This window comes from Protomyctophum parallelum (genome assembly GCF_964188405.1).
Source record: "Protomyctophum parallelum genome assembly, chromosome: 3".
Lineage (NCBI taxonomy): Eukaryota > Metazoa > Chordata > Actinopteri > Myctophiformes > Myctophidae > Protomyctophum > Protomyctophum parallelum.
This window is the reverse complement of record NC_139698.1, coordinates 31688441-31702348: the sequence shown is the minus strand read 5'-3', so window position 1 is coordinate 31702348 and position 13908 is coordinate 31688441. Positions and strand designations below refer to the sequence as shown.

Genomic DNA, 13908 nt, shown 5'->3' with positions numbered 1-13908 from the left:
CCCCCGCTGAGGCCCCGGTGGTCACTCCCAGAGCAGGGGAGGTAGAGTAGCCCCGCTGGCCCCAGGGCCATCACTCACCTGGGGGCAGGTCTGGGTCGCTGGGGGCTGCCTGCTGGAGACGGCGGGGCTTGGCCAGGGCCTTGGAGCTGTCTGAGGCACTGCGGCTGGTGGAGCTGGAGCCGCTCTCGTGGTCGTCCTGATGAATAAACAAACGCACAGTATACGCACGGTGAGGACAGGTAGTAGTGGATGCAGAGCTGTGGGTGCTTCATAGTGTGCATGTTTGTGCGTGTGTGTGTGTGTGTGTGTGTGTGTGTGTGTGTGTGTGTGTGTGTGTGTGTGTGTGTGTGTGTGTGTGTGTGTGTGTGTGTGTCAGAAGCAGTGGTGGATGTGGAGGGGAGTGTTCACCACGCACCACCGATCATCACCCGCTCCCCCCCCCCCCACCCTCCCTCACCTCCCTGCCTCCCATCCCCATTTTACAACCAGCTCCATGAGCTCTACAAATAAACTCCAGTCCCTCTCCTCCACAACCAAGACATGTCATCAGCACTCAGAGACCAGGGGACTGTTAAGCCTAGGAATGTAAGAAGACCTGTGTGTGTGAGAGAGAGTGTGTGTGTGTGTGTGTGTGTGTGTGTGTGTGTGTGTGTGTGTGTGTGTGTGTGTGTGTGTGTGTGTGTGTGTGTGTGTGTGTGTGTGTGTGTGTGTGCGTGTTTGTGCGTGTGCGCGTGTGCATGTGCATGTGTGTGCGTGCGTACATGTGTGTGCGCACTGCGCACGTGCGAATGCGCGTGCATGTTATGTGTGGGAATGAGAAGGAAATGGACATCCCCTTCAGAGATGAGCCTGAAGATAAACAAAATGAGTAGAGATTGGGGGGTTATTTATTGGTTCAGCTAGTTGAGTGCTTGGGCTTCAAGGGTGCTCCGTGACCGGGAGGTGAGGTGCAACCAAAACAATAGGGACATGAGGAGAAACAGTGGTCGGGGTCAGAGGGTCACAGGGGAGAGACTCTAGCTCTATCAGGTAACTAACTTTTATTACATATGACTCAGTGACATTTGACGCATTCAAAACATCAAGAATTTGTTCTGCATACTTTCGTTATTTCACTGAATGACACAATTTAGTAAATTACACAGGTTACTAACAGCAATTCTAATTGGTTGGTTTTGTAATGGCAAATGGAATGGATGGACCGTACATTGCACTACAAGGTCCATCAGAAAAATTGTTCTCCAATTTATACTCTAGTTCATGTTGGCTCATTAATCAGAAACGAGGCAACCAAAGACAACGTCATTACTACTAGTACTAGTACTAGTATATTACTACCAAGTATTCTCATCTATCTACTGGCCTTAAAGGGAATCTTTTTTTTTTTAAACCTTAATACCATTGTTCTAATTTTTTTAGATCAATAATGTGAGATGACATTGCAAAATGATAGTGTCAAGTGTCAACATTTCACAAGTCATCACAACTCACAAATGTTTATTTTTTGCCACACTATATTATTGATCTCCTCACATTCAGAACAATGGGATTTGGGTTACAAATCAGAGACGTTTCCCTTTAAAACGCTATTTTCACCAATACCTCATAGTCATATTCCCAGGAGACGGAAGTCTGCAACAGGAGGGAATAAGTGAAAGAAATTATTATAAACAGCATGAAAGGAAGGTGTTGAAGCACAGTAAAACAATGGCACTGAACCCAAATTGGGTATAACGCATATCAGGAACAGTCTAAAAATAGAGATGGCAGGCGAGGGCGGTGTTGGAGAGAGGCGTTTTAACCCCCAGAATGGTATTGATTAGGGGTTATTGCAGCACTGTAACCTTTCTAGTGTCAGCCTGGGCGGTGAGGTAGTGAGACGGACCGGACGAAGAGAGGGAGGGATCACATGTGGTTAGCATTTAAACATGGGGATCACCTCAACAGAGGGTCTCAGGAGGCACCCCTTATCCTGACTAATGTAAACAACCAAGGTGTCAAAACCAAGCACATTTCACTCACACACACACACACAATGTGCTGCCTGTGAGAGACATACGCTTAAAGGGACACTTCACCCTTTTTGACAAAATAAATATGTTACTTTTAGAAGAATTAGAACACTTTCCTGGGGGTGTAAAATGTGGTTTTTGATATTTTATATTTTAGCAGTGAGCCCAGTGTCTCTGATGTCATGGACACTGGGCTCACTTCCTTCCTGGACTACAATTCCCATAATGCTTTGGTGCACTGCTCCTCCTTGTGGATAGGGGGAGGGCTGTCTTACTGAGACAACATGTAGTCCAGGAAGTAAGTGAGTAAGTGGGGGGGGGGGGGGGGGGGGGGAAGGGGCTCAGGGGTAGAGTGACAGGATGGCAACCGCAAGGTTGGCAGTTCGAAACCGGGCTCCCCCAGAATCAGCATCGAAGTGTCCTTGAGCAAGACACTGAACCCCTAATTGCTCCTGATGTGCTGGTTGGTGCCTTGCATGGTTTCCGCCGCCATCGGTGTATGAATGTGTGTGTGAATGGGTGAATGTAATGCACAATCTATGTAAAGCGCCTTGGATAAAGGCGATATATAAATGCACCATATACCATAAACCCACATATTTCACGAATAAAGACCCCCGGGAAAGTGTTGTACAGTAAATCTTCTAAACGTCATTAATATATATGTTTTTGCAAAAAGGGTGAAGTTTCCCTTTAAGCCTGATTTATACTTTATCGTACAATGGAGTTTCTTGCTGAAAATAGCTAGTAGATTTTCTGCTATTAACCAATACACAGAATGATACATAGTTAGTATATGTATATTTGTGAGATCGCGTGTATTCACATGCACTCACAAGAACACAAAACAAACAATCAACACTCTCTATTATCTCTTACGAGCATGTCTTTCTCTTTCTGTCTCCCCCACCACACACACACACACACACACACACACACACAATGCACAATAACTCTCCTCCCAGCCAAACCTCTGGATCTGACACTGTGATGAGTCTGTGTGATGAGGAGTACATTTTAAACATACTTTGCATAATTTGAGTTGTGGAGACTGGAGACACTTGCAGAGGAGCAAATTTCCCCCGGTGCGGTAAAGTAAACATGACTTTGCCAAAACAACCGATTGAGGCTCTGGCAGATATATTTACACAGTGTTCAGTAAAGGCCTTTTGCGGTAGAGCTGCACTTTGCAAGCAGTTTATTTTTCTTTTTTTCCCCCTTGCCGAGCAATGGGAATCGGTAAACAAAATGTGGAGGAATAATAAATACCTCATCAAGGTTTCAAATGATAGAAATTGGCAAATAATAAGAAGTAGATTTGTTGCTGATTATTCACACTTCATTTGTTAAGACTTGCAATCACTTCAAAAGCTGCATCTGCACTGTTTACACATATTTAGATGTAGAACCCAGGAGACTGGTTTCTACTTTCTAGATGAGATAAGTCAATCAGGGGACACGCTCACATATCAGGCGGTTAGTTTACATCATACTACCCTCCACTGAGCACATTACAAACACTCTCCCCTCCAGCCGCTCATATCTATACCTAAAGGAATGTGTAGGCCTGCAGGCCAAAAACTACACCAAGTTCAGCAACTCGCCTGCCACTGAAGGCCTAGACTGCCAGATTTGGCAGTGGTGCAATTAAGCGCTCAATGTCACCATGGGCAGTGAACTATTCTCCAGGGGTGAAAAAAAGCCTTTTCAGAGGGAAGCCCTGGGACAAATGAAGGCTGCCTCAGCTGCTGCTGGGTAAGATGATCCCTGCAGCGCCACGGCAGGGCACAGGATCGGGAGGGAGCGACGCACAGAAGGATGTAGAGAGGGAGGTATGGGGAGGAAGGGGAGGGAGGGGAGATGCCTCGCCTGCAGGCATGTCAACTCAGCTGTTGACTAAAGATGACGGCAGCAAGAAAAGTGTGTGTGTGTGTGTGTGTGTGTGTGTGTGTGTGTGTGTGTGTGTGTGTGTGTGTGTGTGTGTGTGTGTGTGAGAGAGAGAAAGAGAGATAGAGATAGAGAGAAAAGAGAGAGAGAGGAGGAGAGACGTAAAAGATATTGGAGAGGGAAAGGGGGTGGTAAAGTGAGATCGAGAGCCAGGGAGAGAGAAAGAAACAGAATGAGAAAGAGCACAACGGACAGAAAATGAGTGGCCCCTGGCAGTGTGAGTGACAGGCGAGGGGGACCCCCTACTCAGAGGGTAAGTGGGCACCCATGGAGGGTTAGGGCACAGGAAGGCCAGGCCTGACCTCTCCCCCCTGTAGATGTCTGGCTCAGTCAGAGACCAGGAGGTAGCGTGTTGGGTCTGTCTGGAGGGTCGACCCTGAACTGAGCTGCTCCACACATCATCATCACCCCCCCCCCCCAATCACCGCCACCATCACCACCATCTGCTAATAGAAACTAGAATCTATTTAGATGCACAGTGCAAACAAGCTAGTGCTTGCATGAGAAACAGGAAAGCTATGTGTTAACTGCCGGTTGCGCACTAGCAACTAAAACACAGTGTAGAATATGGCTTGTGAATGAGTACATTATGGAAGATAATGACATTTTAAAAAGGTTACACAAGCTGCTTCAGAAGGCATATGGCACACAGTGTAAAGTGAACCTGATGCGGCCCAATTGGAATAATAATTCAAACTGTTTGAAAAGTTTTACACTTATTGAGAAGTTAACCACTTTAACAATAAAAAATACACTGGTTTAACCAGACAGAATCTTAAACTTCTTTCAGCCTACTGAAAACAATAAATACATAGTGGAAAAACGCAGGGGGGGAAAATAGAATAATGGCCCCGCTGCCGTTTCTTGTCATTTCCAAGGTTTTCATGTCAACATCAATTGATCTAAAACAAAACAAAACCTCCACCATTTGTTTTCATTGCTCAATACAACATTTCTGAAGAGTAAAATATGACATTTTCTCTCTCGTTTTCCCCCGCAAATTACCGGGCAATTTTTCAATTTCAGCTGAGCACTGGCAGAAAAAAAAGAAAAGAGGAAAAAAAAGGGAAAAAGCGGACTGTTGGCTGAACAGAATGGCTGTAACCTGCCTGACGTTTATAACCCAAACATTTTTTAAACTGGTCAATTTCACACTGTTCCAGTGGATTAATAGGAGCATGCAGAGGACCTGCTCTGGGTAAACACAGTCTTGTTATTGTTGTTTTTCCTCCCGCTGGTTGCTGATGAACTCATGCTGACTTCAAAGCAGCGGGGCTGCATAGTGAAGGCCAGCCAGTGGAGGACAAACGCCTAAGGAGTGAGAAAATAAATGAAGGAAACCTGATCTCCCCTTATCTCAGACAAGCTCCCTTGGCCCCTCCTCAACACACCCACACCCACACACACGGCAGGTCCAACATGCTGAGGCCTTGTCCACCATGTCAGGGCCCAAAGAGTGCTGTCCCTGGGGAGAGGTTGGCAATCAGACCTCCCCTACACCTACACTATGCAAAGCGCACACACGCACGCGCGCGCACACACACACACACACACACACACACACACACACACACACACACACACACACACACACACACACACACACACACACACACACACACACACACACACACACACACACACACACACACACACACACACACACACACACACACACACACACACACACACACACACACTCCAAACCTCATAGACAGACATATACACACTACCAGTCAATCACTTTCACCTTCCCCTCAGGCAGCTGCCACTGTGTGACTGTGACACACACACACAGTCACACACACACACACACACACACGACTGTGACCCATTTAATTCACTTAAAACGAAACACCAGCATTGTTGGCTGCTGGTGAACATTAGAAGACACAGAGTGGATGTGAAGGGTTTCAGGTTGCATTTCCACTGGCCCAGAACCCCAGCAGCAACGCTCGCACTGCTCGTCTCTAACGCACACGCACACGCACACGCACACGCACACACACACACACACACACACACACACACACACACACACACACACACACACACACACAACAGAGACCACACTTCTCTGCTCCTACATCACAGGTCATTTATTCTCGTTTCAGCACTGCTCTTCTCTTTCCAGCCATCCGCTATACAGCAACCCCGTCCTCTTCCTTCCCCATCACCAGCTCTTCGTCATCATCATCTATTTTCTTCCTTGCCTCTCTCACTACTTTTGGTTCCTTTTCCTCGTTTTCACAGCGTGGCGCCTAAGGGGCGAGTCGTCTCTAGAACAGTGGTTCCGAAACCTTTTCAGGAAATCCATACTGTTATTAGACTCCGTCTCGTTTCCAGTTTCCAAACTCTACTCCTCCTCTTCCTCCCGTTTCCACTAGTTTTTTCCCCGCCTCACTCCTGTCGTCTTCCTCATTTTTCTCCCTATTCCGTTCTTCTTTCTACATCTTGTATTACCTTTTGAAGGAATTGTCCCCTCTCTACCTAGTACATACACTAGAAAATCCTGAGTGTGCATTTTACTCTGAGAGCAAGGGTCCATTACGCTCTCTGAGCTAAATGAATACAAGGCCGCCATACCTCTGCTTTAAATGCCAATGACATTAGCACTCAGGACAATGGCTTCCATCTGGTACCAACTGGGGCGAGAGATGAAGAGGGTTTTTCTTTTTCAGTGTTTTGAGTATGTGGTCATTGTTACCATAGAGTATAATCCTTGGTGTTCACTTATCCATTTGTAGCTCTGAGAGTTAAAAGTTAAATGTAGACTGAGGATTTTACAGTGTCGCAGCTTTGACACAAGCGACTCAAATGTCCTTTATTTCGACCTCCCTTAGCTTCCATCGACTCGACTAGACATTTGTTGCTAATGGGTTTTTAATGAAACTGTAACAAATGCAGAAATTACACCGTGATTAAAGACGCGGCTCTCATTTTCTCCTTACATCGTTGGTTCGCTGGGAAGTTTGCTGCCAGCCAGGGCTAGCAAGCGAGGCCTGAATCTCACATACACACGTAAATACACACTGACTGTACACAGCTGAGTTTAAGTGCATAAACTTACAAATAACCTCTACTGTACACAAACATTACCACACACATGACATGTGTACAAAAACTTGCCAAAACAACGTGCAGACACGTGCACAGTCTGCAGACTCTGCACACACAAAAGCGCACACACCTCATCATAAAGAGCTGACTGTACAAACACAGCACACAGCCATGCAGCTGGAATCCATGGCCGATTGGGGGATTAGAGTCCGAAATGAACCCCGATAAATATCACACTGTATGACACTCTGAATAATTATCTCACTGACAACAGCTCATTACAAAAATGTGGTCTCTCTCTCTCCATGTCTCTCTTTCTTTTGCTGAAATTAAACCCACTACTGGGAAAGAAAACCCAAATTTCCAATGGACATATTGCTCGAATGAAATATTATAGTCATAAAAGTACACAATGTCCTGCTGTAAGTGTCGAATGAATTGCTATATTATTTTCCTTTTCCTTTTCTTTTTTTTCCAGAAAAGATATTGTGTGGCTAAAAAACTGATACAGGAAAGAAACTGCAGCTTCTGAAAAAGGCCTCTGATTACATGGGAGTCAAGTTAAAGAATTCCTTACATTCGTGATTTTGGAAAGTATGCTCATTAATAATCCAATAGATGGAATTACACTTTAAAGTGTGATCGAATGGCTGTGCCATCAATCAAGTATACCTTTAAAATAAACCAAACAATAATAATACTGAAGCTAACCTTCAAAGATGTACAAAAGATATATGTGCAGGGTTGTAGCAGCCTATTTTGACTGAGTGGCTGAAATTAATGTGTAGTTTCCAAATGTTCAAAAGCAGTTATGAGCAGTTAGAGTAGTTATAATACTTCCATAAAAACCTTGTCCAAGTCAAATTTATTTTGTGAAACCACACACCGCAACTCTGCTAACTTACTCAGCACATACTGTACATGTTTCTATTAACCAGTCAGATAAACAACACAGCCTTGACTTCAAACAAAGGAAAGTCCAATCACAAAGTAAGCACACAGCACTGGTATATTTGAAACTCTTGTTTATTTCTTCATACTACTGAATTATCTGTAATTTACGTCTTTTAAAGCTCTCATACCTACATAATTAGCATCACCACAACAAAGACAATGCAGACTTGTGGGTTTTTCTTTTCTGTTACTATTTTAAACAGGGAACTGTTTACAAGGTCTGCGATACCAGAAGTGTTACTAAGCACATTTCAGCCCTGCATAATATTACAATGAAAGCACTTAATTTTCATGTGACTCCTTTCTTTCAGAAGCCCAGAAATATAACATGTTCATTAAAGAGCGGGGGGGGGTGACATGGAAAAGGTTCCAAGGACACTGCCAAAAAGGACTGCACAATTACAAAACTATTTCACTCTGGAACCCAGAGGAATCGCAACGAGAAGTCCTGCTGATGTCATCGAGGGGTGCGCTGCCAAGAGTGCCTCCGCTGTACCCAAGTCAAACTGGCTATGTTTAATATCTGCTTCTAACATGCCCAGAATAACAATAAAGACAAACAGGGAGCCAGGTTGTGGAGCAGACCCACAGAGCAGCAACAGCAGGGCTTCTGACTTTGATTTAGTTCAGTTGGACACCTTGTGCAACTATTGTCCTTGGGTCTGAAATGAATTCAACCTGGGAGGATGTAATTGACTACAGTTGTGATGCAAATGTTTTGCTATGGGACAGTAACAAGGTACGATTTGAAAAGTGCCACACAGTATAGTAACAGGCCTTGCTTCACATTGCCGTGAGCAAGGCCTTGGGCTTAGCGCCCCAACTAATCTCTAAAACATTGCACAGTAGTTTTGACAAGGGCCTGCCCTCTGCTAGATCACTACAATGCACACCAATTGGCAACATTATTGCCCCCTGCTCAATGTGACCTTCCAAGAGCAATTCAAGTCCACTATATTGACCTTTGTGGTGTGTGGATTTAAACCCTCAGAGAAATTCCCCAGACTTACACGCAAACCTGAGGTAATACCACAGGAACCAATATTTATGCTACAGTAGCCGGGGCTGCTCCAGTTAAAGTGTGCATAATTCTCCATTAATCAGATTTAAAGTTAATCCGATAACCAGGGTATTCATGCATCAAATCTCTGTTACAAAATGCCTTTTTATTTTTTTTACTAGTTCTCCGCAGTAACAGAGGTAAGCTTTGGAAAAGCAGAGGGAGCTCTATAAGCTCATATTGTAGCGCTTTCATCCCAGCTGACTGTGTTTGTTTCCGAGCAAAGGATTGTAAAGGATTGTAGTGACTACAATCATGAGCCCTGAGGAAAGGCCAAGAATGATGAACCTGGGAGAGCTAGCAGTAGGTGCACTGCAGATAGGTGCACTTATGTAACTTGGAACAAAAGGGGCAGGAGTTTTGGCGCAGTCACAACAAACGGTCATTTCTGCATTCTCTGCCCACTTGCTACCCATTCTGTTTGCATAATTGTGGCTTTGACAGCTCTGTACACTACACTAGATGCATGCTGGTGACCTGGACTATCAGCACTATCACCTATACAGACATGTACTTATCGTCAGAGTTGCATTAACTCAGAGGTTTTGTTTTTAATAAAGATATTGTTTGGGCTTTTTGCCTTTACTGATAGATTTACAATAGTTTGACAGGAAGGGGGAGAGAGATGGGGGGGAAGACACACAGCAAAAGGTCGTCAGGCTCGGGACTCGAAGTCGAACCTGTGACACGCTGTCAGGCTGGATTACCAGTTTAGGTGCCTGGACCGCTCGGCCGGCCCAGGCCAACTCAACCTTAAAGATTTTGAGGTGTAGATTATGTGTCACTGTGGAAAAGGGCAAGCAACCAGATAGAAAATATAAAAGCCAGTAAACAGGCAGAGAGGGAAATAAAATGAACAAGAGATGGAGTGAGAATGAAGCAGAATGGCATAAAGAGGTAAGGGAGAGTGAGACAATGGGAGAACAGAGCAAGGAGAAAGAGAAGTAGAGGGAGACACAGAAAAAGAATGGGAAAAGGAGGGTGAAATTGTTCCTAATTTAGATCTGAGAGGCTCTGGTCCTTCAGATGTCTCCATCAGCTAACCACAAGCCCAGACTGAGCATGTGAGGCATGCTGCTCACGCTGGCACCGCTACCCCCTAATGCTAATAACTGCAATGTGTTAGCTACAATAAAACACTCCACACGGCCTTCTGACACACACACACACACGCACAGTCGCACACGCACACGCACACACACGCACACGCACGTCACACACACACGCACAAACACAAATAAAACACATATACAACCAAGCACAAAATTAAAGTAACCTTTGAGATTCCAATCATAGCTTTGCCATTGATTTATTTTATTTTTTCCTTTCTATTGGACTATTCATTTTTGATGGACATGCTTTAGAGTGTGTGACTATTTACAGCATGGTTTTCATTTACAGTAGTAACCAACTATGAGAAGATGTGTATTTGTCTCTTAAAAACAAATATTAGCCTCAGGAAAGACATCTAAAGTACTGACAGCATGTAGCTTTTACAATGAGGATCTTACAACAGAAAGATTCAGTGAATCCTCCCTTCACTTTGGTAACTCGCTGACAACTAGTGGTCAGGACCTGCTTTCCAGCATGATCATTATTGGCATCCATCTGTCAGGAATAGAATCAGGAACCTTCTCCAGCGTCGAGCATCGTCTCATACGCAGCATTAGGTACATGATACAAGACATAAGCACCCTGTGAGCGGTGTAAGCGCCAACCTCAGAGAACAGCACAAGTGGTGGCTGAGGCTACTCTGACAACTTAATTGCACATGTGAGGTGCAGCTGGAAGGCACGTACTGCAAAGGCCTAAGTGTTCTTGGAGAGTATCAATGTTCTGAAATGCGGCGAGATAGAATAAATCAAACAGAGAGAAATGGGAGAGGACTTTCCGTCAATGTTGAGAAATACCAAAGCCATATTGTAGTGCGGTTTGAGCACGCAAACGGAATTCGGCGGGCCTCGTGTTTGCGTAGCTTTTATACAGCAAGGTTTCAAAGCAACTGAGGTACTGTCGACATTCATTAAGTCATACAAGAGGTTGAAAGCTGTCATCTTTTTAACCCTGAACCTGCATGGTTCTTCTCTCGTGTTTTTTTTTTAGGTCTCACATTGTCTATGGTGTGATGACAACAAATATGTTATCTTCACATGGATTTGAGGGTGAATACTACAGTACATCAAAAAGCAACAAGGGCCATGGTTCAGGCCTGTAGCCAGCCACTAGCCAGTGCAGAAAATAGTCATGCATCTCTAGATGCAATCTGTAACCAGCCGGGGAAACGGGAGAAAGAACACCCATAGCACCTCCACAGTGCCCTGTCAGCTGGAAGTTATAACTGTCTCAACGTTTTTGTGAAGGATTTACAGAAATTACTGCTCAATTATATCACAATAAATTCTTATCATGATGGTCATTTAAAAAAAGCAATGTGGCCAATGTCAGGCCAGGGCGATACACTCCTTCAAGTGTGCCGTGTTTATTATCTTTTCAACTAACCATATGCCTTCTCTGTGGAATTCCGTTCTCTTCTCTCCCCCACCATGGAGAGTGACATGTTGTGCAATTATTCATACTACATTCTAGTTCTCTTACCCACACATCACAGGGGCCCTGGTCAGCCAAGATGAAAGCAAACACTACCAACTCCAGCCCACACTAGTGGACAAGTGGATTCTGACTCAACACAAACCCACACACAAACTAGAGGATGGGACTAACGTCTCAAACGTTTTTCTGCTGCATTTCAGGAGCCAAAGGCCGTCAGGATTCGGAATACACAATATGATTTAGTGAAAGCCGAACCAACGTTTTGCACAGTAAGTGGCTCGCTACTGGCTGTTCTCTGCACCACTGGTTTTACAGGCTAAAAATGTCCTGCCTTATATGGCGTCAGTATTTCTGTAATAAGAGTGGAATTATTCATAGGTCAAAGGGGTGAGGGTCTGCTGAATGGCGTAAGCACTCACCCTGAGACATAAAACACAGACCACCCACAGTTTGTGTAACATGAAGTCATACAAGCCTACCTTTCTGCACCAAGAAATTACACACAGGGGCTCCCAGTTACCGTGTTACTCCTTTTAATAGCTCTCTGTTTCACCCAAAGTAAAAGAAAATGTCAGATGTATCCGTCTCTGTAAAAGTCGTAATGGGCGATGACAAGAAGAAAGTGCAGTGAAACGTGGGCCAACTATGGTGGCCGTAGCCTGTGCAGGCCAAATGAAAACCTATTGCGCGCACTCGCACACGCACACGCACACACGTGCACACACCCCAGTACAGTACAGTACAGTACAGTACAGTACAGTACAGTACAGTACAGTACAGTACAGTACAGTACAGTACAGTACAGTACAGTACAGTACAGTACAGTACAGTACAGTACAGTACAGTACAGTACAGTACAGTACAGTACAGTACAGTACAGTACAGTACAGTACAGTACAGTACAGTACAGTACAGTGTAGTTGACAGTATTTGTCTACATCTAAGTCTTGATGAAGCTGTAGTGAGTTATATGACAATTGATAAGCTACATTTGTCATTGTGCTACAGCATCCTGTTGTATAAGATATGTTCAGTAGGATACCAAGGTGGATACAGTGAGAGCCAAAGGAGAGTTTAAAAAACAAGCAGTTTATGTTTATGAGCCTAATAAAATAAATGGGGTTCCTAATTGCAACAAAAACTCTTCCCAGACTTCTTGCATGAAGAGAACACAAAAGAAAAGTTAACATTAACATCAACTGCAATGCAATCCCTATCAAGGCAATATCACCAGCAGCACCTAACAACTAATAGCCTCAGCTGGGGGATGTCTTTAGTCCGGATGGCCTGGGAGGAGGGATTAGACTGTAGAGCAACAGCATCCTGCCCAGAGTGTATTGATCACCACTTGACTCAGTGGATTCAGGAAGCCGCGGGGTTTAATTTTTCCCAAACTACTTTCCTGTGTCTGAGGACTGTCTGAGCAGCTAAAGTAACCTCAGCCCACCAGGAACCCAAACCTCCCTCAAACCTCAAAGACAAAGCGGTCAAAGACAGTGGGTTATGTAGTCTCGCTGACTCACAGGCAATGGTGGCTGAGCATAGGCCTTCTGCTCGAATGACACACTTCATCATCGCCTTCTGCAGATGCTTTAAATCAAGATGGAATGCCATGCAAAAACCAAGGCAATGGGTCACTCTGCAGAAATAGCGAATGTTGGGAACGTGTGTGAAGCGTCAGAGGAAGTGAACTGCACTGCACTGGCTGTAGTCCTCTTCCATGTACAGCCATGTACACAGCGTATATCTATTCTACGTCCGAGCATAGACATGGTAACGCCCCCATTGGCCTACCAAGTACAACACTGCCCGTCTTGCCCCAATGGTCTCACCAGACTGTCTGTGGTGGGAAATAATACAAGTACAAGAGAATGACAGCTTGGCACGTGCGACAAACTTGTAACTTTTATTTTTGCAGAAGAGGCAAACTAATATTGTTTATGCTGTTTGCTTTGATTGAATGATTGATTGAACACGTATTTGTATGATTTGATTTGGGTGTGTTCTAAATTAAAGTGATTATTGTGTATTAATCTAATTATAGTAGGCCCCTAAACTAATACTATTATACTAAAAAAGATCAAGGGAAAAGAGACCTTTTTACAGTACAATAATGTGTCAAGTTTACACTGTACACATACACAAAATAAACGGCATAAACAATATATTAGTTTGCCTCCCCTACAAAACATAAAATATACTGTTGCGCGTGCCGAACACTCATTCTCTTGTATTATATCATACTTGTATTATTTATTTATTTCCCAGACTATCCAGCATATACAGGGTAGCTATCCACCTCGGAGGAAAGTCTGGTAAGGCCGG

At 44.4% G+C, this 13908-nt stretch overlaps 1 protein-coding gene across 2 annotated transcripts in view; it reads right to left on the bottom strand.

The window, feature by feature from the left end:
* Positions 1-13908, bottom strand: part of vps13b (vacuolar protein sorting 13 homolog B) — a 457445-nt gene that overhangs the window by 430960 nt on the left and 12577 nt on the right. For both annotated transcript variants that reach the window (XM_083761686.1, XM_083761685.1), the window contains exon 4: positions 79-196. In XM_083761686.1, the coding sequence (XP_083617812.1) occupies positions 79-196 (118 nt within the window). The remainder of the gene's footprint in view (positions 1-78; positions 197-13908) is intronic.